The 24,917-nt window shown below is 33.9% G+C and overlaps 1 protein-coding gene and 1 long non-coding RNA gene across 3 annotated transcripts in view; one reads left to right on the top strand and one right to left on the bottom strand.

Moving 5' to 3' along the window:
* Positions 1-24,917, top strand: part of LOC143250888 (organic cation transporter 1-like) — a 41,616-nt gene that overhangs the window by 16,258 nt on the left and 441 nt on the right. Inside the window, exons 3-8 of one of the 2 annotated variants that reach the window (XM_076502044.1) lie at positions 1,831-1,985; positions 3,887-4,055; positions 4,748-4,874; positions 10,640-10,970; positions 12,845-13,026; positions 15,635-15,804. In XM_076502044.1, coding sequence (XP_076358159.1) covers positions 1,831-1,985; positions 3,887-4,055; positions 4,748-4,874; positions 10,640-10,970; positions 12,845-13,026; positions 15,635-15,804 — 1,134 coding nt within the window. The remainder of the gene's footprint in view (positions 1-1,830; positions 1,986-3,886; positions 4,056-4,747; positions 4,875-10,639; positions 10,971-12,844; positions 13,027-15,634; positions 15,805-24,917) is intronic. The other variant, XM_076502045.1, reaches the window with a different exon arrangement.
* Positions 12,001-16,194, bottom strand: LOC143250890 (uncharacterized). The gene is made up of 2 exons (XR_013028423.1): positions 15,741-16,194; positions 12,001-13,110 (listed from the first exon to the last, which is right to left on the bottom strand). It is a non-coding gene; the product is annotated as an uncharacterized LOC143250890 (long non-coding RNA).

Below are 24,917 nucleotides of genomic sequence, written 5' to 3'. Positions count from 1 at the left end.
GAGTATGTTTAATGGCACAAGGATTTGAACTTGCGACCCTCAAATAACCCTAACCACCTGGCCATGCCGGGCCTTTCCACTCTTTAATTGTATTTGACCGCCATTTCCTAAGCAAATACTAACTTTAGATAAATCGAAAATTATCCCTTCACAAACTCACCAAGCTAATCATGTACAAATCAAATCATTATTTCACAGCCCTCCCCGCATACAAGGTGTGGCCAAGTGGTTAACATGCTGTTTTGTGGATCCGCAAATTCAAGATTCACGTCCCATTGTCATAAGATCGCACTCCGCTCTGTGGAGCTGTGAGCACCTTATACTTTTCACGTTGAAATTCATCTAATCGATTAGAATAACATATAAGAGACGGCAGTGGATGCTGTTCGATACCTGCTTCCACTCTGCCAATTCAAAAATTAGTGACGACTAGCACATATAACTTAATATAATAACTTATAATACATATAACCCTATAACTTATAATACATATAATCGTATAACTCATAATACATATAATCGTCGCTTCGCGCGACTAAGCAAAATAAAACAAACCAGCTTTCCAAGTGTGCTTACTGAACCACAGAGCCCATGTGACCCATTTTTGTGTTTATTTATCTGTGAATCTGCGTTAGGGTATTCGAGACACATAATAAAATTAATGCCCTAGTTTATAATATGTGATAAGAGCAAAACACAACACACATATTTGTTTCTGTAGTGGGATGAAATATATCTATTTATTCTTACTGTTATAAGAGTAGAACTTGTATCTAACGGTCCAAACTTATGTTGTGTAACTCCTAACTAAAAAGGGCTAACATGCATCCGGAAATTTCACTTCACTTTCTTTGCTAACCCAAACTTTGATAATCTTTCTGAGGACCTTTCCCCCTCACCCAGCTTAATTTTTCAAAGACTCGAATTTTGTAGCCACACTAGTGTCTGTGTTACGCCATAAATGATAATGTTGCCCGGTTAGAGTTCATGGTCGTTTCAGGTAGGTATAAATGTTCATAAAACAGAGCCAAGTATGCTGACAGACTTTGTTCGTCCGCCGTATCAATTATCTTTCGCTTATCAGAGAGGTTATTCAACTGATTAATTATTACATTACAATCTTTATGAGTTTATAGTTTTATGACAGCACATAATTAGAACTGTTATATTAAGTCAGTTATGCAGTATTTGCTAGGTCGTTTTATTTCTAGTCTTTCTAGTTAGTTTATTTTCTTTGTTCTGGAGTTGTTGATAATTCTATATCAGGTGTGGCCAACCTTTGAAGTTCAAAGTTCAGAAGAAATAAAATACAACAGATAAGTGAGCAGTAAATAGTAGACAGTAATAATTTTCTTAGTGACATGTTTAGTAATTAGTATCATCAGTATACATTGATAACAGTGAATTTATTTCAAAAGGATGCAGCCGTGCTACGAGACATTTATATAAGTAAATAAAAGTCAGTAAAAATAAGCTTTGTTATCCAAAAATTAGAAATATTCAACGAGCCAATCCGCGATCACTGAAAGTTGCATGTTAAGTGCTGATTGGTCACCAACAAATGTATCATTTCTGTCTTACGACTTCTTCTACCTAAAACATAAAACATGTTTTTTTTTAAATAAGCAGTAGTCTCCCGTAATGTTAAATATATTTGATTTTAACCCTTTTTAAACGTACTATGCGAATAGATAGTTGAATAATAACGTTTCAATGTGGTTTAATTTTAAACACTGTACTCATTCACCACAAAATAACTTCCAGAATTATCTTGTTACATATGCATCGTGCACGACATCTGTCAAATTAGAGTGAGGGTTTGTTTTACAGATTTGGAAGAAAAATATCGTTTTTAGCCTTAGTTGTCACCAATGTCTTGCTGGGAATTATCGCCGCTTTTCCTTCCAACTACACGGCGTATATCGTGTACCGGACGCTCATAGGATTCACATTTCCTTCGATATTTCAGATACCTTTTATAATGGGTGAGTAACTTTATCTCGTTCCTTTTTCTTTCTTTCCTTTTTTTAATTAATTCTTTCTATTACTGTGTTCACTTACAACACTAGATCGGAAATGTATTCCCCTTGGTTGCCACAGCAGATATGTCGTTCTGGCTTTGTAATAAAACAGATGCATGACACTCAAGCTCTTTTAATTTCATCTTATATTTGTATTCCTTCAGATCTGTTGCTTTAAGATATTTTGTTATTTTTATTTTCTCTTTTTTTTCAAATATATTTCTCTACCATTTGATCGTTCTATCAGTTTTCTTTATTTCCCATTGGCATGGCCGAGGGTCGCGGGTTCGAATACCCATCGCATCAAACATGCTCGCTCTTTCAGCAGTGGGGGCGTTATAATGTTACGGTCAATCCTACTATTCGTTGGTAAAAGAGTAGCCCAAGAGTTGGCGGTGGGTGGTGATGACTAACTGCCTTCCCTCTAGTCTTACGGTGCTAAATTAGGGACAGCTAGCACAGATAGCCCTCGTGTAGCTTTGCGCTAAATTCCAAATAAATTATTTCCCATTTTTGATCATCCAATCTTGTGATTTTACTATTTAAAAAAAGGGTGTCGTTCGTGTAATGACATAAGTTATGTCTTAAGCCTATCTTCTGTTTTCATTTGACTTTATTTTCAGAATGTTTTTCCTGTCTATATATGTAATAGTTTAGTGGAAGGCTTAACGGCTTATAACACTAAAATTATTGCTTCTATTCTCGTGTCAAACACAGCACAGATAGCCTATTAAGTAGTTCTGTGCCAATAAAAGCAAATAAATGTATATAATCACTAATATCTGTATAATTCTGAGACGTTTAAAAGACATACGCAAATCATTAATGGGAACGTCAGTGTAAAAGCTAAAACGAATATACAATAATATGTCAACCACACGAAATCTATATGCTATGTCCAGTGCCGACGAGGCTTTTCTTCTAATACCAGGGATTTTCTGGTCGGCTGAGATACGACAGACAAAATAGGGGTTCAGAGTATTTAAAAGCCATTAGCTAACGTACCCCCTTCAATGCCCGGAGAAGACGCAGGGGCCTCCTGGGTGGTATAAAAAAAGTGAGATAAAAATGATCCCCCACTTATGTTACTCCTGAAGGGCTTTAAGGGTTTGTTTGTTTGTTTGTTTTTGAATTTCGCGCAAAACTACTCGAGAGCTATCTGTGCTAGCCGTCCCTAATTTAGCAGTGTAAGACTAGAGGGAAGGCAGTTAGTCATCACTACCCACCGCCAACTCTTGGGCTACTCTTTTACCAACGAATAGTGGATTGATCGTCACATTATAACGCCCCCACGGCGGAAAGGACGATTATGTTTGGTGCTACCAGGATTCGAACCCGGACTTTAAGGGTACATGCAGGTTTGGTGACAGTTATATATATAATGTCGTTGCTAACACTTATATTGCAAATAACTTTCGTACCATTTGTTAATAATAATGCGATTCTGATTTAATTTTCTTTTTAGTTAATTGAACCAGTTATTATTTATTAAATTATTTAACTGTGGCTCAAATGTCAATAATTATATAATTGGTTTTGAAGTCAGCTGTAAAGAATGTTGTTGTTCTTTATGATACCATTCTAAACATTACATTTCATTTAATAATAAAAATGTAGCTGTTTTTGAAGTACTCGATAACAAAATAATTTTTGGAGCCAGTTACTAACACCCTCTTAACATAAGACAGTTGCTAACACTAACATTATTCATATGTAGCGTTGAGCTGCAGACGATTTTTACTGATGCACTTTTATTTGTCTCATCGGATCTAAGATAAATACTTCTAATGTATTATAATATTGAAACTGTCTTCTACAATAACCACATTCATGGTTTTAATTAATCCAGGCTTATGGTTCTTCAGGGTTGGAACTGATGAGCCCAGACAAGAGGACTTTCAGTGGGATAGTAGTTTGTGTGTTTTTCGCCTCGGCCATGGCTTTACTCGCAGGAATTGCAGCCGCCGTTAGGGAATGGTTTAAATTATCCTTAATCACATCTGCACCGTTTATATTCCTAGTTGCCTATTGGTGGTGAGTTTTATTCACGCTGTCCTACTCTATCTGTCTTCAGTGAATCGTTGGCCAAGCGTTTTTTTTATCTTGTTCTTTTTTTTAAATATTGGTTAATCTTTTCGGTGAAATCATTGCCGATTATTTATTTCCTCTTTCGCAGTGACCTCTGATGGTACGATTTCCTTAACGAACATTGGTTTTATTTTGTTGCTCATTACCTTCTTGAAGTAATTTTCCTTTAAAGAATTGCACTATTTTTGTAAATAACTAAATTTTTTAAATACATCGAAGCTTAAATAATTCTGATAGGGGAAGAAAAACATTCTCATATAAGTTATTTAGCTCAATTGAAATACTTAAGCAGTCCGAAGTTCAATGAACTGTGGATTTTTACTTCATTATCTTTCCAATTTGCCTTTGAGGACGAAGAACTTTGATTTTATAAATGTGAAAGCTAAACAGTGTGTGACTAGAGACTAATTATCGAAACATACAAAAATATAGTAAAAAGAAATGTTTTATAAAATATGATACGTGCGAATTCGTTTTCAGAATAATACTGAAAAAGAATATTTTTCAAATCATTTTTTATGAATAAGTTAGATTTATTGTTTTTAGTTAATTAAAGATACAGATTTATATAATTTACTGTAGTGGTAAACTATTATTTTTTGTTCTAATTTATGTATAATTTTCTTCACCATAAATAGGATTCTACCAGAGTCACCTCGATGGTTGCTTAGTAACAACAGGATCGACGAAGCCGAAGTCATTATTCAAAAAATTGCCAAAGTCAATAAGAAGGAAATACCTCCTAATTTTATCAGGACGTTTCTTGTAAGAATGTTTCTGTGATTATTATATATCTAAAAATTCTGAGCTTTAAGGGAAAACTGTGTTTAGAATTTTGATGTGGTGAAATATTTAGTAAATATAGGTGGGTGATTAATTCTAGAAAATGTTAGAATAGCTTTCATTTGTAAAGCAACAATTCGCAGCTGTAACATTTCATCACACTTAAAGATACAGAATATAAAATATTTAAAAATTGTATATCAAATAAATGTTGTCTTTTATACTTTCGAGTTTTTCTTGGTATTTCCCAACCCAAAGCTCCCCTCAGTGGCACAGCAGGATGTCTGCGGACTTACAACGCTAGAATACGAGTTTCGACACCCGTGGCAGGTAGAGCACAAATAGTCCATTGCGTAGCTTTGTGCTTACTTACACACATCAACCCACCCAGACAGTTTCTCTATTTACCTGTTTATAATGTCCTATAACTTACTTTTTCTAAGCTCCGACAAAAGTCATTAGACCTAAAAGCAGGCTACATTTTCTCTCAGTAGTAGGTTCGGCATGACAAGGTGGTTAAGGCACTCATCTCGTAATCTGAGGGTTGCGGGTTCAAATACCTATCACACCAAACATGCTCGCCCCTTCAGCAGTGGGGGCATTATAATGTGACGATCAATTCAACTATTCGTTGGTAAAAGAGTAGCCCAAGAGTTGTCGGTGGGTGGTGATTACTAGCTGCCTTCTCTCTAGTTTTACACTGCTAAATTAAAGACAGCTAGCCCAGTTAGCCCTCGTGTAGCTTTGCACGAAATTCAAAACAAACCAAAGCGCAGACAGCCCTAGTGTAGCTTTGCGCGAAATTTAAAACAAACCAATCCTCTCAGTAGGAAAGACCGAAAGACGTGGAAAAATAATACAAAAGTGTTGAAAAGTGGTAAAACACACATTTATGGCTATATCTGTTTGACGTTTCGGACAGTTTAAATCGTGTTACATAGTAAAAACTTAGAATCGTTGAAGGGTTAGAACATAAAGAGAGATTTCAAATTACGCATGTACTGTGTGGAGCACGTTAACAAAAGTATTGTTAAAAGTTATACTGTTGAAGCAATTCTCTAATTTTTGAAAATGAAAATCAAATATTAAGGTGATAGAAACTGGAATTTGGAAATTAAAAGAACAAAGAAAAGTAATAAACACAAATTCTAAAAATAATAAAAACAGTATTTTAATAAAAACAGGTATGGTCAGGGAAAGTTTCGAGTTAAAAATAGTGTGAAAGATTGCGAAACCTGTAATCATTTTAAAGAAAAACATTAATTAATTCCGTGTGGTGCAAGAGAATGTAGTCCAAATGCAAGTTTACATTCTAGGCTTTCACGATAGAGGGCATGTAATAAAACGAGTAGACTCGTGTCGTCAATTCCGTGGTGATCCGGGGGCTCAAGTGTTTGGGTACAGGGTGCTATTACGTACAAGTCGGAGATTTTCACAGAATCTGTCATCTAATCTGCATATAGTTTCATTTTAAGTTTACCTACTGATAAAGTATAGTTTATTACAATTTACAGCTTTTACAGTAAGTGAGATTAATTTTTAAAATGGGTACGACATTTCGAACATGGTATTTAATAATGATCTTATCAGAGATCGATACTTCGGACCTCTTCTAACAACCAAGAGTTGTTTACGTCTAGCACTGTGAATACAATAAATAACGCGCTATGATATATGTTACGTATTATAATTCATTTCAGATGAATTTCCGATTTATTATGTTACGTAGGTTAACATAATAATATTTCAAATAACCGTAAATTTGAATTCTAATTTAGAAGTTAATTAACTATCAATATGTATCAAATTTATGGTATTTGCTAAAAAGACTAATAAACACAATTTTCTTTTTTAACACAAAATGTTTAATATACAAACAAAAAATAATAATGCATTTTATAATAACGGTTATTACTAATAATGACTACAAATAATGATTTATATCCAACAGGCTTACAAACTTACAGAAAATATTGAGTCTTATATTCGGTCTAGAAATTAATATCTCATCGACGATCCAGATCCGACGAGCAAATTAATTATGATTTGATATGATCACACTTCGCTTAAGCTAGCCAGCTGGAGTATTTGATTTGCCTCACGCCGCTCACAAGTTTACTTCTTACTGAGAAGATATTTAATGTCCTCACAGAAATTCTAATGTCCGAAGTAATTCACTGAATTTGAACAGTTTGTTGTGATGGAAATATATCATATAAACGTTCATAGTCAAATTCTGTATTTTTTCCGATTAATAGTCGTTAATCACAATTGTGATTCCTAGGCCTATAGTACACTGACTGTAGCTAACGAAAAACATACTCCTTGTCTCTCGGCGCGTCGATTTTTATATATCCAATCACGCGAATTTCTAGAATTTTCAACAATGATCTAGCACACCATATGTGCAGGTGAATTGGCCTTTTATGTGAAAGGTAAAGGTAGAACCGGAGATAGTAATATAATAGCATGTAAAGCGAGCTAGTTCTGTTAGTTTGCATAAGACGATTTAATCTGTAATTTGGGTTGTACTAGGCAGTGTTTAAAATTTCTCTCACGTTTGAAAGAAATTAAGGGTGGTGTGGTAGAAATCTCGTTAGTAAGGCAAAGCTGCGCTGGACAGTTTTGCTAATCTGTCTGATTATAGGATGGTATGTAGAGACTAAAGGAACTCTGCGAGTATCTGGTTTGTCCTTCTAGTGAAAACAGTCAGTGTGTGATAAACTAAATGTGGCAAGTTTAGCTTTTTCAATGGTTTTATCGGGATAGTTTTGATGTCTAAAATAACGAGTCATGTCGTTTGCTTTACACCTGAAGTCAGCGTTGTTATAGCACAGACTTCTTAAACGTAGGAATTATCCCTTAGAAATGGCGTTTTTGTGCTCAGAAGGAGGGAAATAATTAAAGTGTAAAAGAAGTGGTTGTCAGTGGGTTTTTAATGCACACTGGTAGTAAATGTAGTGTGGAAGTGTCAGCAGTGATGTCTACAAAGTTGGCTTTATGACTAGAAATTTGGAAAGTAAATCTAAAAACTGGATGATAAATTTCGGCATAATGAATGAAAGGGTCCAGTTTGTCTTTTTGTCCAGTAAAAAAGACCCAGAATATCGTCGATGTACCTGATAAAAAATGTAGGATATTTATGGGTGAAGGTACTGAAACGCTGTTTTTCTACATAAACAACAAACAGATTCACATTGGATAGACCTACTTTGGTTCTTATGGCAACATATTGATATGTTTTCCGTGAAAATCAAAAGCATTCAAGATCAGTACCAAGTCAGTCAGCGAAGTATGGTGTCTGTGGAGGGATTTAAGTTGCTTCATTTCTTAAGAAAATGTTTAAGTGCAATCATTCTGTCATTGTGTGATATAATAGTGTATAGAGATTGAATGTCCACAGTGAAAATATGATCAATGGAGGTGGCAGAGCCAAACCTGTTTAAGAGATTAAAGACATATTAGCACTATATTTAATGAATGTATGGAGAGTGTCTAGTAGGGTAGAAAAGTACTGTCAAGGACAGTAGAAATCAATTCAGTGGGGCAGTTACAATTTCTAATAACAATATTTTTGTAAACATACTTCGCGCAGTACGTACGTCATTTATAACACCTCTTTATATTCTAACCCTTTTTCCTGTGTAACACGGTTTAAACTGCCTGACGAAGGGCTTTTGTCCCAAACGTTGCAAAAAAATAAGAAATTTTTGTAATAGACTTGTGTTTTACCCATTCTTACCGCTCGTTTTTTCATTATTTTATAACATTTTCTCTTATGTTTACTGTGATCTGTACAAAGTTTTTGTTTTCTTCACTCCAAGAGAGCCAACAAAATACTCTAACCTGGACTGAATATATAGGCTGTATTGTTTAACTTTTTTTAAGCTGTGAAGGCTAACACTGACAGGGTTAACAACAGGCACGATACAGCAAAAGTACTCTAAGTCAGCACCAGTAATTCTAAGAACTTACAGGTGACAGTAAAGAATAATATTAGCAATATATAAGATAGAGATCGCAGATAGTATTGCTGAAAAGGCCAAAAGCGATAGTTGAGACAAGGGTTAAACAAGATTCATATCCTACTCCAAAGAGACTGCAACTTACAAACGATATTCCTGTAACGCTGTAGGTCACAATGAACAGCAGTAAGACTGGGGACATGGCCTCGACATAATGAGATAAAATTGTAAAGACAAAATAAAGAGTAATGGTGGTTGGGTTTTGTTCAATATCCACGAACACTAGTTCAGACAGTACGTTTCCCACGATAAAAGATGTGAGGATACGTCGTGTATCAGATGTAACCTTCATTTGAAAGGCTCGCTTGTGAAAATAAGGTGGTATTAAATGACAAAATCGAAACAGTTATGGTTTCTGAATCCCATAGTATTCCACATCTAAAATTAGTATTCATCAAGTAAGAAATTATAATACTTCGTTACATATTCTACAATATCTGTACAAGAAATTGTTATATTTTTGAAACAGATGAAACAAAAATATTAGTAGCAGACGATGAAAGACCATCTTCAAATTCTAACTCCTCAAAATATAAAGCAGTCATATAATTGTTCATCAACTATTTAGTTCATAAAAACCTAATGGTTAACGTGTCTGGCTACAAAGTGGATGGCTCAAGGCTCGAGACTTAATGTCCCGAAACATGACCTTCGTTTGCATTTATGGGGAAGTTATAATTGTTCCAGTTAATCCTGTTGTTCTGTTAAAAGTAGCTTCACAGACAGCAGATTCGCTGACTAGTTACCAACTCTGTAATCAACACTGTTGTGAATTAGAAACAATTGTATTTGACTTGGCCTACCTGTTTAGCCAATGCGTCAGATGAGGTGCCGTTTATGTTGAGGGTGACAAGAAAATCATTAATATACCTATACATTATAGTTTAAAATTATTTTTGTCAATAATAATTTAGTTTGAGTACTTTGTTTTGTTGTTCTTGAAATAACTTGCTTTAACTGTTTTTCTTATAAATATAAATATATATACATGTATGAAAACCTTGAGCTTGTGCGGTATTTAACTCATTGACAAAATTTAGATAAACCAACCAAAGTTTAAACTGTTTTTTTTTCTCTGAAATATGTAAATAAATCTGGTATTACCACTTATTTGACATTGTAGCATTTTATAGACATAGGTAATTTCAATGAAAAATAACTTTTTAGGAATTATTGGTTTGTTTTGAATTTCGCGCAAAGCTACACGAGGGCTATCTGCCTTAGCCGTCCCTAATTTAGAAGTGTAAAACTGAAGGGAAGACAGCTAGTCATTACCACCCACCGCCAACTTTTGGGCTAGTCTTTTACCAACGAATAGTGGGATTGACCGTCACATTATAACGCCCCTACGGCTGAAAGGGCGAGTATGTTTGGTGCGACCGGGATTCGAACCCTCGGATTACGAGTCGAACGCCTTAACACACTTGGCCATGCCGGGCCTTTATGCAAATATTGCACTTAGAATGTGCAAATTGCACTAACTTTCATTATTAGATACAGTTAATTCGCTTAATACACAATTAATGAATTATTCTCGTTTTGGGTTATTGAAAAGAATGAATAATGAAATTTAAGTAATAAGTCGCTACTTAAGAATAAAAACTATTTTTCGTATTGGACAATATTTACGTAGAATTATTTTGCACTTGCTTGATTTAAATAGTGTTATGTCGTTTAAGAATGTTAATAATTGTAACATTGACAGTAATATACCTCTAACAGGAAGAATGGAAGGACACAAACAGTGAGGTGAAGGGAGAGGAGTCCAAAGCATATATTTTAGACCTCTTCCGGAACAGAAACCTTTGTAAAAAAGTGACCATCGTGAGTTTTGTGTGGGTAGTAAATGCCGTTGTTTACAGTGGACTTTCTTTGGGGGCATCTCAACTAGGAGTCAACGCCTACCTAGCTTTTGCCATCTCTTCCTTGGTAGAAATACCAGCAGACTTATTAGTCTGGTACGCCATGGATGCATGGGGCCGACGCTGGGTAACTTGTGGTACCATGTTGGTGGGAGGATTAGCCTGTATATGCACCATATTTATCCCTAATGGTATGTTTTAGAATATACTTTTGATAGTTAATAGAGCATTCTTTTTCTTAACTCATTTTACTTGTAAGAAACGGCCTTGGTTATTTTAGCATTTAGTTATTTTAGTGGACGAGGAATTTTGTTAGTAGGTCTGGCATGATTTGATGGTTATGGCACTTGAGGAACCTAAACAAACCTTTGGCAGTGACAGTGAGTTATTTGGGTGAATTTAACCCTAGTTTAAAATAAGTTGGGTAGGTAATATAATACCTCTTTGGTCACTAAAAGTAGTGTTAATTTCAGTTATGTAGATGAATGTTTAGATGATTCAAGATACCGGACATCCGCAAGGATGAAGATCTAAGGTGCAGTAGACAAACTCCATTTTGGGTCATAAATGAACATTGATTGCACGAGCCGCCATATTTAATTGCAGGTTAACAGCAAACCTTTATCCTTAGTACAACTATAACCTATTCCAATGCAATAATTGGCCAAATTCTTAATACAGTGTGGATGGACAAGTGCCCTATTGTTCTACACCGTACTGACCGAAAAGTCCCTGGATCAGCAATAAGTTTGAAAGCTTCAAACGTTAAAAATCAGGTTTCAGCACTCATGGCTCATTGTGTAGCTTTGCACTTGGCAACAAAGAAAACAAACCATACAGAAAAGTTAATTCTAGCAAATAAAATTATTCCTATTTTCATTTAAGTTGTGACAGTTAAATTCTCTTCAGAAAGCTGTGTATGTTTATTAAACCTGTAGTACAATACGGTACTTGCATTGAAATATTCAAATGGTAATATGTCTGCCTTGTATTGTATAATAAGGTATAAAATAGTAATTAAAAATATACATACGTATAATTGTAATATACACAATTGAGAAATGAATAATTAGTATCCAGTTTATTTATAAAACTTGCACAAATATTTTTAACCATAATTTTTGATTATCTAGTTCTCATTATAACACATGCAGTTTTACATGTGTGTTTATATTCATGAAGACATTAGCAACGGGTTCACGAACGAGAAAATGAAGACGGTTGACAGTACGAAAAATATATTTGTTTATTGGAGCTTTGAACCCTTAGGAATACACTTATTCCATCTTAAGCGAAATCTTGAAGTAATATTATAGTGATATTTATTAACTAATGCTACAGTAACTTCAATAACTAATTTACTTCAAATATTTTGTAAAGTAGTAACCGGAAAAAAGTAAATATTATCGAACATTTTATGAAAGTAGCACGAGACATGAAGTTATAATTATTATTAACAAACGGCTGATTGTTAAAAGTGTAGCTATGTATAATAACATTAGACGAAAGGATGTTTGTAAGACATTAAGATCCGGAAGGTCTTTCGCTATGAGTAAACAGAAGTTCAAGGTCTGAAGATCTTGTAGTAATGATGAAGAAGTCGTTATATGTAAGAGACACTTGTTTTGATGTTGGAAGGAGCAAGTGTTGGAACACTGTTGAAAATAAACCCAGTTACTGGATATATATCACAGAATGTGTAAAATACTATACAACGTAAACAGTGTGTTAGATATATATCACAGAATGTGTAAAATACTATACAACGTAAACAGTGTGTTAGATATATGTCATAGAATGCGTCAAACACTAGACAACTTTACAGTACTTGAACTTCTACTCAAGTTAGAACACATAACTTTTTTTTTATTATTGAATCAGTGGTTTTGCTTCTAATTCTTTGAGTGTGTGTGTGTGTATAATAAGTAAGTATTTGTGAATTTTGTTCAAAGGAAGCTACAAGAGTAAATTGAAAACCAGGTTGTATACCAGTTTCGAAAGCCTTCTATCTAAAATGAAGCTTATAAACAGTTATGGTAGTTCAATATCGTCTTTTCTCCTTCAGATAATGTTTGGGGTCCAGTAATTCTTTCAAACATTGGAAAGTTTGGAATAGCGGCTTCCTTCGCCGTAATCTATGTTTATGCTGGAGAGTTGTTCCCCACAGTTTTGAGAGGTTCAGCCATGGCCATAGGATCCGTGGTATCCAGTGTAGGTCTTATTGCAGCACCACATATCCTATACCTAGTAGGTATCACACCCTTTCCAAATCAAATATGAAATTTATATATTCTATCTCATATATCTTCATGGCAGCGACAGATTTAAAAGCTGTGAAAACAGATAAAAATTCAAAGAAATCAATATCCAATAAAATCAATTTTGTAATTAGTTTTAAAAAAATAATAAATAATGCACATTAGTTTTAAAAGTTTGGAAATAATTGCTTAAATATTTATTACAGTGTCTACAATAATTATTTAGACAGTGCCATATTTTTATTTTTATTTCAAAGAGCTGGAATAGTTGTTAGAGCACATATGTCAAAAATCTTTGTTCAAAATATTGTTCTAGGAGAAAAAGTTTAATTTTTATTTTCAGGATTTTTAAATACACATTAAGTTCCAATAAATGTTTTTTTCTTTGCAGCATTTAAATTCAACATAGAAGGATATATAAGAATAAGAAATGTGGCACTGCATGTATACCACTATGTAACACAAATTTTGTTCCTGGATAGTATGTATTATTTCTTAATTGCTTATGTTGTAAAAGTACAGAAAATGGCCATTATTCCCTTCAATCTTTGCTTTTGTGACCTGCATAATGAAATTTAGAAATCAACCTATTTTCTGTGTAAAAAACGGGCAAATTTGCACATTTTCATTTACATAAGGTCTAAATAAAACAACATATGAATCAAGATTTACATGTATTCATACTAAAGTTATACAAAAATGAACAAAAATGTTTAGAAGTGACTTGCGACATGAACACTTTCATCTCACAAATTCCACTCCTTGCGCTTAGATGTCAAAAGCTCGACATTCAACTTTGTTAAACCAAGATCTCTTATCAAGTCATTGAGGTCTCTTTGGTTGGGGTAGTATAGGTTTCTTTCACCAGCTGCACCTCTGAAATTGTAATCTGGATCTTCAATGTCTACCTCCTCTTCTGATTTGCTGCTCTCTTCTGAGAATGGCTGCTTTCTTTCTGGCGGAGTGGATACAAGGAGCTCAGGGCAGTGTAACACTGAGGCGATGAATGATGGAAGGTCCGGATACATGATAGCGGATGCATTCTTGCCAGCCTGACATTTAGAAGGGTCCATCATGCAGAAGTAGCAATTGCTTGAGTGGTCAGTGGGTTTACGCCAAATTCTTGGAATAGCGAACTTTATGGCTCTCTTTTCCCCTCTGTACCATCCTGCAAAAGAGCAAAGTAAAATTGTTATTGTGAAGAATAAATTTATTTCATCCACAACTAATGTGTAAGAGGTTCATGCAAAATATTTTATATGTGAAATTTTTTCTATACTATTAGAAATTAAAAAATAAATAAATATATATATATATATCTAAATCTTGAAAGGTCTAAAATTTGTATAATATAAAATATTACGATTCAAGCAAAAATTGTCCGTCTTACCTTCTAGAGTTTTTTTGTTTTTTTTGCAGTGCCCGCAGGTAAAATGAGATGTCCAGAGTTTGTCTTGATCCCCGACAGGCATGCCGAAATTAGGCCTTGTAGGCTTCACACATTTTATCAGATGCTGTAACAGAGTACTTTTTCACTCTTGTCTTGATAAACTGGCTACATACATGGCAGAATGCGTCTGGAGAATGCTTGCAGCTTCTTGATGCTATCTCTGATAAAATCCGATAGGTCTATGTGTTCACTTAGGCAGTTATAACTATGAAAAGTTCTAGAAAATTCTAAAAGGTTCATAAATTCTCGTAAGTTCTACAACATTCTAGAAAGTTTTTAAATTCTTGTAAGTTCGAGAAAATTCTCTATCAGCTACTCAGCACTGAATCTACCTAGAATGTTCTGGAAAATTGGTAAATTTGAAAATTTCATTACCCAGGTCACAAAAGCAAAATTTCAAGAGAAAAATAGGTCTTTTCCATTTACTTTAGGCATAAGCAATTGGGAAATAACACTTTCTGCCCAGGAACAATAAAAAGTAAAACTTTTGTTACGTCGTGTAATTATTGAAGACACAGTATGGAACACAATGTACAGTCTTTATTTTAGCCTTGAAAAGTGTGGTAATAAGTAAATGTTTTGAAAAATAATTGTGTAATTAATACCACAAATGTTATATATCACTTATATATTTTGTAAATAAATTCACAGGTAATTATTTATTATATTTTGAGAAGTCCCTTAGCAGGTCAGCAGTAAATTTATGGGCTTGCAAAGCTGCAATTCAAGATTCAATTTTCTGTGATTGACAGAGTGCATTATATATAGCTTTGCAATAACATCAACCATCATAGTATGATAACGTAAACCTTTATGAAATATTTCTAGTAATTATCATTTCTTGTTGTTGTAATAAACAATAAGCAAAATATAAGTAATTAAACAATGCTACTTGCGTGTCTTAAAATAAAGCTGTCACACTGTAAATGTTTTGTCAATGAAAGAGTTAAATAACAACTAACAGAAGCTTTCATATATGCAGTATGTAGAAAATAACAAATAACTAACAGAAGCTTTCATATATGCAGTATTTAGAAAATAGAGAAAGAAAAAAAAAAGGAAAGTTATGAAAGAACCTAACATGAAGTACAAATTTACTGCATAACTAGTAAGTTTTTCGTTAAACCTATTTTTTATTTTTTCACAGAGTGAATTATATGGTAGAGCGGTGCCAATTATAATTATGGGAATTATGTCTGTTGCTGGGGCAACAGCAGTTGCATTTCTACCTGAAACCTTAAATACTCACTTACCACAAACTGTTAAAGATGGTGAAGAATTTGGAAAAAACATGAAATTTTGGAGCTGTGTGAAAAGGTAAGTACCATGTTTACTTGCCCTAAAAGCTAAAACTGTTGGCTTTATACTAAATGCAAAAGTAATTCTGTATTGACTAGTGATAGTTTATCAGTGGTGTTACTAGTTTTATCTTCTCGTGTCAGTTGTCATGTGACGTAGAAGAAGTAGATGTTGATTTGCTCTTAAACATATCTGAAATTTATCAAAATCATGAAACCAGGAGTTGTATTAAACCAACGTTTATATTTTGACGAATAAAACAAACATTTATATCATCATGCATGAGATAATACATTTATTTAACATTCTGATGACTAATTTCGTGCAAAAAAGAAAAAAATCCCAATCAAAGTTCAAGTATTTTAATAATTAAAGTTCAAAAAAAGTGAAGAAGAATGTAAATCATGATAAAACATTTTTATACAATTTATTAAACATTTATTGATGAATGTTTAAATATTATGTAGAAGTTTTATTTAGCAAACAAAATAACGTGAAATGATTGAAATCTTCTAATAACTATAAGAAAACAAAATTATGTGGCCTCTAACTAACATTTCAAAAGGTTACACTTGTTCATTTGCTGTAAAATTTCATCAAAAGCTACACAAAGGCCAATTTTTAACCAAATGACTAGAGCTACTGCAAAATCTTGGGCCGCTCCCTGTCTGGTCGATTTGTTTTCTTTCGAATTTCGCGCAAAGCTACTCGAGGGCTATCTGCGCTAGCCGTCCCTAATTTAGCAGTGTAAAACTAGAGGGAAGGCAGTTAGTCATCACCACCCACCGGTGGGCTACTCTTGGGCTACTCTTTTACCAGAGAATAGTGGGATTGACCGTCACATTATAACGCCCCCACGGCTGGAAGGGCGAGCATGTTTGGTGCGACCGGGATTCGAACCCGCGACCCTCGGATTACGAGTCGAACGACTTAACACGCCTAGCCATGCCGGGCCTCCATCTGGTCGAATAGGAAAATTTGACCATCTCTGTTTTAGTGTAACAGGCTGTGAGCCATGAATCCTTGAATTCACCTTCTGTGCAGAAACGTAAAAGGATGCTTCCTCTTCCAACCTTGCATTTTTTTAATCTAAAAAAAATTACCTATTTGGAACTATAACTTGCTTGCAGGAGTTGACTTGCTGATGTGCGGAAATTAGTCTGTTAGAGTTCTCAAATCTAATTATTTTATTTTTAATATAGTGTAAATAAGCAGTAAGTACCTTGTTTTATTATACACTGAAACTACAATAACCAAAGCTTTATTTCATGACTTTTTAATACACAAAAACTATAATGATCTGGGCTTTTATACGAGTGAAAGGCTTCCAGCAAATGATGTTACACCCAACAGCTGGGAACTATTTTTTTACAAATTTCTATTACCTGAGAGATAAACTAGTTGTCCTTTATCAATCATTAAGTGTTTGGTTATCCTATTATTTATCTTGGATATATTATTCAGAAAATTCATGACTGAGTTCACATCATCCAATGACTAATCAGTATATATCAATGGGAACTTCTTCGGAGTCGGTTTATTTACACATTGAAGTGTGAGACTATCATTAGAATCAGTTTGTATAATAACCGGATATTCTTTAGGATTAGTTTGTAACTTGAGTGTCTTCAGAGCTGGTTTGTTTACCCATGGAACTATCATCAGATTCAATTGTTTCTTCTTTATTAGTTTCTACTGGTTTTGTGAGCTGAAGGATCATTCTTCAGGATGCACTTTTACAGATAACCTATTACAAAAACATTTAAATGATGCTTTTCTACTAAGTGTAAATAACATAAATTACATATTTTTCCAAATGTACAAACAGAAAATATAATCCTTATATAAATTGAGCACACTTAAATATACTCAAATTAGTGTATGGTTATCAAATATAGTTTCACCTCCTTTTTATTTCTTTATTAATTTTCATTTGATTAAAATTTTATCTTGGTGATAATTTCTCCCGTTATTTTAGAAACTAAATTTTTATTTTTATAATTTTCAATAATTTAGTGCAAAAATGTCTTTTATGCACTTTATTGTTCTTACTGTGATTCTTAGTAATAGTTGGCCTGGCATGGCCAAGCGTGTTAAGGCGTGCGACTCGTAATCTGAGGGTCATGGGTTCGCATCCCTGTCGCGCCAAACATGCTGGCCCTCCCAGCCGTGGGGGCGTTATAATGTAATGGTCAATCCCACCATTCGTTGGTAAAAGAGTAGCACAAGAGTTGACGGTAGGTGGTGATGACTAGCTGCCTTCCCTCTAGTCTTACACTGCTAAATTTGGGACGGCTAGCACAGATAGCCCTCGAGTAGCTTTGTGCGAAATTCAGAAACAAACAAACTTAGTAATAGTTTTCACCATTTCAAAACTCCTACTAATTTTAATCAACTTCTGTTATTTCTGCTCATTTACCTCTTTTTTTGAAGTGGTGTTAAAATTTATGAAAATTTTCAAAAATTAATATTCATTTCGTGTATTACATGCCTAAAAGGATCACGCAAAAATATAATTTTGTTTGCTGGCATATAATGACTATTTCTTAGGAAATCTCTACATAGGATTTATCTTAAATCGCCTTTCATACTGTCATACAATTCACCATGCTTTATGCATTCTAGAAGACATATTGCCTTTCTAGCAATTCAAATATATTATTAATAGGAAAAAAAATCATTTATATTTTTTTCTTGCAGTTTATAACTTAAGTTATGTAAAGTAGTTCTTTCTTTCACAACTGTCATATCTTACAAAAATTTCTTTGTTAGACATATTTAATAATCTATCAAATCTTTAAGATGTCTGATTGATAAAATAGTTTTATTATTTTTCAAAACAACTTTCCGATTGTTCTCTTTGTTTCAATTGTTTATAAATAAATGAAATTGCAATAGGTATAGCTCCCCGCTAGTACAGCGGTATGTCTCCGGATTTACAACGCTAAAATCAGCGGTTCGATTCCCCTCGGTGGGCTGAGCAGATATCCCTTTGTGGCTTTTCTATACGAAAAACACACACCCTCAATAGGTATTTTGAACAATGAGTAACTACAAAACATATTTTCTTCTCTTTTGTTTTACTCATCTTTATTTCTAAACGTTTTTTATTAATAAAGTTATTCTTAGAAATTTCCAAACATCGTTCTAGATAGTGATACTGAACTAAGTCCCTGAGACAAAGTTCTTGGAACTTATCTTTGACCAAAAGCTGATCTTTCTACCACACATCAAGCAGCGACGAATCAAATGTGCAAGAGCGCTGAACATCATGTCCTCTTTTCCACCACTTGGGGAGCGGATCGATGTTCTATGTTAAAGATATATCGTGCTTTTATTCGATCGAAACTAGACTCTGGATCACTGACCTTGAAGATGCTGGATCCCATTCATCATCAAGAACTTCAGCTCTGCAGACGCTGGATCCCATTCATCATCAAGAACTTCAGCTCTGCACTTCCCCAGTTCAGAGTTTATACAGGGTCTCGTGAACCTCCTCCACACCGGACTGTTTCCCACTGTCTTTACTGTATGCTTTGAAACTTCGATCCTCTGTTTCCAACTGTCTTTACTGTATGCTTTGAAACTTCGATCCTCTGTTTGCAACTGTCTTTACTGTATGCTTTGAAACTTCGATCCTCTGTTTGCAACTGTCTTTACTGTATGCTTTGAAACTTCGATCCTCTGTTTGCAACTATCTTTACTGTATGCTTTGAAACTTCGACCCTCTGTTTGCAACTGTCTTTACTGTATGCTTTAAAACTTCGATCCTCACCAAAGCATCCCATTGAGGTTGTATTTTTCTGTCTTAGTGGGCCATGATTTTTCAGAACAGACGATCTGCCATTGCTCCTTTTGGCCTTCGTATCCAGGCGCAGATGAATGAATTGGGTCTGTCCTTGGATAACATTGCTGTATTCATTGGTCATCTCATTCCACCATGGCTTATTACAATCCCCAAGTGTGACCTTTCTTTAAGTCATCTAAGAAAAGCTGATACTCCCGATTGGAAACACCCTCTTATTTGCTGAAGATCTTTCGAACCATCCTTTCATTCCTATTTATACAGACGATTCGAAATCAGGTGACTGTTTGGGCTCTGCCATGATTTGTTGTGGTTTGGTGGTTGCGCACAGAATCCCCTCTACAGTTTCTGTGTTCACTGCTGAACTGTATGCCATTTCTCTTGCTCTGGATTACATAGAAGCTAAGCAGTACTCAAATTGCACTATTTATACTGACTCGCTTAGTTCTCTACTGGCCCTGGAATCTCTTCAGTTAGTTCTCACCATTTTCTCGCCGATATTCAAAACCGACTGGTTCATTTCTCTTTAACATCTACTTCTATCCATTTTTCTGGATACCAGGCCATGGTTGGTATTCGCGGTAACTGGCTTGCCGACATCGCATTTTCCCTGGCACTATCACTAACTATGCCTATTCCATACATTGGCTATGATCCTGTATTCAAGGCTCGGCTCCGTGCCAGTTTTCAGTCGACTTGGAGTGAGCAACGTGAAAACAAGCTTTTCCAAATGAAACCCCATGCTGTACTTTGACCATCTTGCTTCTGTAAGGATCAGAAAGAAATTGTTCTAACTAGACGAAGCATTGGTCAGAGTTTTTAACTTATCGTTTTCTTTTATCTGGGACTGATGCATCAATGTGTTGTTTGTGTAGCACTCAGATCACTATAAGCGTGAACCTGACGATGACCGAAGAAGGTCGAAACGTTGTTCGCTCTTCTATGTAAAATATCTTCTCAACCCAAACGAGCCGTTTTTGCATATAAATTTCTCAACAAGTGGGTTTCTCGACATCACTGACTATAAGCCACATTTTACTGTGTTGTCGTCGTTACGACTCTCAACGACAGCACCATTTTCAACATGTTTTCTCCCAAAGTTTATCCGTAACGTTAGACAGTGTTATTGGAGATGGTGTCACTGTCCACCTTAGAAATGTTTAGTTTTTTAAAGGCCATCAATCTTTTTAATGCTATTTATGATTTTTAATTTATAAATTTGACATTTTTAATGTTATTCCTTTTTAAGAATTAAAGCACAGATGGTTCGATTTGAAACTGGAAAATGACTGTAACGTCAAATAACTCGAAACCAGGACTGGAAAGGTCAACTTCAGGTGTCAAACGCTGATGTTTGATCTCCCACTGGTACAGCGGTAAGTCTACGGATTTACAACGATAAAATCGGGGTTTCGATTCCCCTCGGTTGACTCAGCAGATAGCCTAATGTGGCTTTGCCGTAAGAAAATACATGCACACCCTGATGTTTGAACTTACCCGTTAGTCATCCTAACGAGTTATTATAATTAAATTCATGCTACATGAAGTCTTTTAAAACTTGTATTTACTTTCTGAAAACGGCCGTGACATCAAATAACTGTACTGGAAAGGCCATATTCAAGTGGCTAACGCTGATGTTTGAACTCACCCGTTACTCATCCTGGCGAGTTATGATAATTAAAATTATGCCACGGAAAGTCCTTTATAACTTGTGTTGCTGTAGTTTCTCTCTTACTGTTTTAAACTCGGTATAAAGTTTGGATGTAAAGCTATTTATGATTTTAATTCAACAACTAAACTTTGTTCCATAAAACACCAAACCCACCAACCAGTGCTGAACTGAAATATGTTTTAGCTCTAGTAATCTATAAACTCTCGTTTTTTTTCTTGATAAACTAAGTGTCATAGTCTTATTGCAAGATTTACTCGAATATTTTATTTTGTTTTGGAAATTATTACAAAAAATTGTTTACAAGCTGAGTAAAAACGTATCGGTTACAATTTTGTCACTAGCAAATTTAAACACAATAAACGGGTCTGCTGGCAGGGAAGAAGAGAAAAGGAACACCTATCCAGGGGTTATGTTGTAAAGATCGCAAAGCACCTTCAGGCTATATTTCCATTTAATCATAAAAGACATAGTTTATGGCTTTTCTTTGCATATAGATGTTTCATACAGTAAGAATAATTGAAATAATAATTCGAATAATACTTAGTATAGATTTAATAGATGTTCATTGTTACTCTATTAACATTTTTGCACTTATACTGTGAGCTAAAAGCAGCTGCTGTTATGATCTTTGCCTTGTTTATTAGTTCGTTGCTGTTCAAATTTAGGATCTTCTTTTCAATAAATTTTTTACAAATGCTTAAAAAAAAAAGATAGAAAGGTGACAAAGATATTTACCCGTGGACCTGTTGATGCTCCTGATGATAAGGTATTCTTATTTATTTTAAATGCAAACATAATGTTCTTAATTATCAAATTTAAAATCCCTTCAGACATATTATATCTTGTGTATATTTCCATACCATAAACTAATAATTTAGAAATCTTCTCCGAACTCCTTATGTAATCTTCAAAATCCTATTCAGGATAATTAGGTAACATATTAAATAATTATACTTTTAAAAATCTCGGTGATTTTTTTTAATTGGAGCACATTTTACCCATTCTTACACCATTAATTTCATGGAACATTTGTTCGTCATAAGTAACAAAAAAATAATAATAATGACAATAATAATAAATAAGATTAGATCTGAACCTTTATTACACCTAGAATGAATTAATTCTTTGTACTGATCCACAAAACTTTAACACTTGGGTATAGATCTACTACATCTAAGAAACAAAACTATAATTTTCTTCTAATTTTTTAGCAATTTTTCAAAAAATTCAGAACATCCTTGATAATATTCAGATTATGACGTAAAACACTTTTTAATATTACGTCCAAGAGATCACTTTAAATCTTCCATAGTTTATATTACTTCCTGCAGACTGTATTTTTAAAATAGTCGCTTCTTGTTTCAAACATGGCCTGGCATGGCCAAGCGCGTAAGGCGTACGACTCGTAATCCGAGGGTCGCGGGTTCGCGCCCGCGTCGCGCTAAACATGCTTGCCCTCCCAGCCGTGGGGGTGTATAATGTGACGGTCAATCCCACTATTCGTTGGTAAAAGAGTAGCCCAAGAGTTGGCGGTGGGTAGTGATGACTAGCTGCCTTCCCTCTAGTCTTACACTGCTAAATTAGGGACGGCTAGCACAGATAGCCCTCGAGTAGCTTTGTGTGGTAAAAGAGTAGCCCAAGAGTTGGCGGTGGGTAGTGATGACTAGCTGCCTTCCCTCTAGTCTTACACTGCTAAATTAGGGACGGCTAGCACAGATAGCCCTCGAGTAGCTTTGTGCGAAATTCCAAAACAAACAAACAATGTTTCAAACAATATTTTATTAATATAGTTCGATGTATAGGTTTTCGGGAGTAATAAAAATACAAAATCTCACAACTTATTAGAAATAAGATATTTTCATCGATCTCATTGTTGATTTCTTCAACAAAATTCATTAAATTAAATTAAATACATTGAAATTAATGTATCTCAAGTTGTTTAAATATCCCATTCTTTCTCAAATTTTGATATTACTTAAATCCTCATAAAGTATGTGGTTATAAAATTGTTGAGTTATAATTAACCATAGTCCATCGATATTTGCTTGATGAAAATAAAATCAAGTTAGGGCATCCAAGTTTCTTAAGTGATCATCGTTTCTTTAAATTCAAATTATTTTCTTTGTTTTTTGTAACAGAATGTAAATCAATTTCTTTACAAGTTCACTTTAGTTTACGATTTATCATTTTTATGAGGTCAAATACAATTCTACTTTTACTAGGCATCCATGTTTATTTGAAACATTATGAAGATACTCTCTGAGTCTTAATTTCCTAGTAAATTACTTATTTTCTGTCAATTGTATTTTATTAAGCTTATTTGTGAGAATAAATATTAATCCTTTTGTTCATAATCATATATTATTTTCTTACAAATTATTTTCTATTAGACAATTTTCAAAAACAAATACTGATCCTGGTTACCTAAACAATTTTGGAACTCCTGTCATATTTTTTTTCAAACAAGGATATTTGTAAAATCTTTCTCTTCTTTCTCCATGCCTAATTTATTCTATTCTATTGATTTTTCTCTCTATAAACCTTTTATTTTTGGTCCTTGTATCTTGTGTTGACTTTTAATACATAGTAGCACCTCTTGGATTCAGTCTAGTGTTGTTACTGTATCTGTCACTTCTTCTCCATTTTTGTTCATACTGTAGTATGAACTACTTTTCCTTTTGAGAATCTTTCCTTCACTGTAACAATCATCATTTGAATTTCTGTCTCTTTTTGCATTTTCTGTATCCTTCTTTAATTATCGTAAAAAATACTTTTTGTTTCCAATATCATCATTTCTTCTCACATTTCTTCTTCTAAAGTCATTTCATTATCCTACTGATGCTTCAGAAACTTCTTTACATTTGCATTTTCTTATTGGTTAAATCACACAAAAGCAGTCATATTTTCTTTTTCGTCTATAATTTCATGTAAATCATAATTTTTCTTTCATATTTCCCTCTATGTTGGTGATCACAACTTTGTTATGCATTCTATTAATTATTCTTTCTTTTGTATCCATTTATTAAAAGTTCTTTTGAATTTCTCGATGGAATCCTCTAATCTTTTGACCTATTTTATAACTGAAATTGTAATAATTAATTTTTTCTAATCCTTGGAAAACATCCTTTCAACTAATCCTATCTATAACTTTTATGTGTATGTGTATGCCAAGAGACTGAGTTTATCAACTTGCTGAAGCCCTCATGTAAAGAAAGGAAAAAATAACATGTTAACTGTTTGTGCTATGATGCATTCAGTATTTGGGTGTTTATATTTATTTACTTTTTTTACTTTTAATTTGTTTTCATGAGCGTTTACAGACATTCATGAATATGAAATTTCTGTAACCTTCTCAAGGATATTTTATTTAAGGATTTCAATGGCACTAATCCTTTATAAATATGTTGTTACTCTGATTAACAAAAAATGTTTCTTCGGAAATATTTCCTATTTCATGTTTCTGAGGTACATAGATAACAAAATCTAGGTTTATAAAGCAATTATAAAAGTAAGGATTAACTAATCATTTTAAGGAAAATAATTTGCAGGATTATTGCAAACCTCATTTTATAAAAACCGTAGATAAACAATGTTAGCTGTCATTTAAAAATGAATGTTGATAATTAAGTTTGGTAATCATCTTTATTTTTATTT

The sequence above is a fragment of the Tachypleus tridentatus genome, chromosome 5 (genome assembly GCF_004210375.1).
Source record: "Tachypleus tridentatus isolate NWPU-2018 chromosome 5, ASM421037v1, whole genome shotgun sequence".
Lineage (NCBI taxonomy): Eukaryota > Metazoa > Arthropoda > Merostomata > Xiphosura > Limulidae > Tachypleus > Tachypleus tridentatus.
Note: the sequence above shows the minus strand (reverse complement) of the source record. Positions and strands in the feature narration are given on the sequence as shown.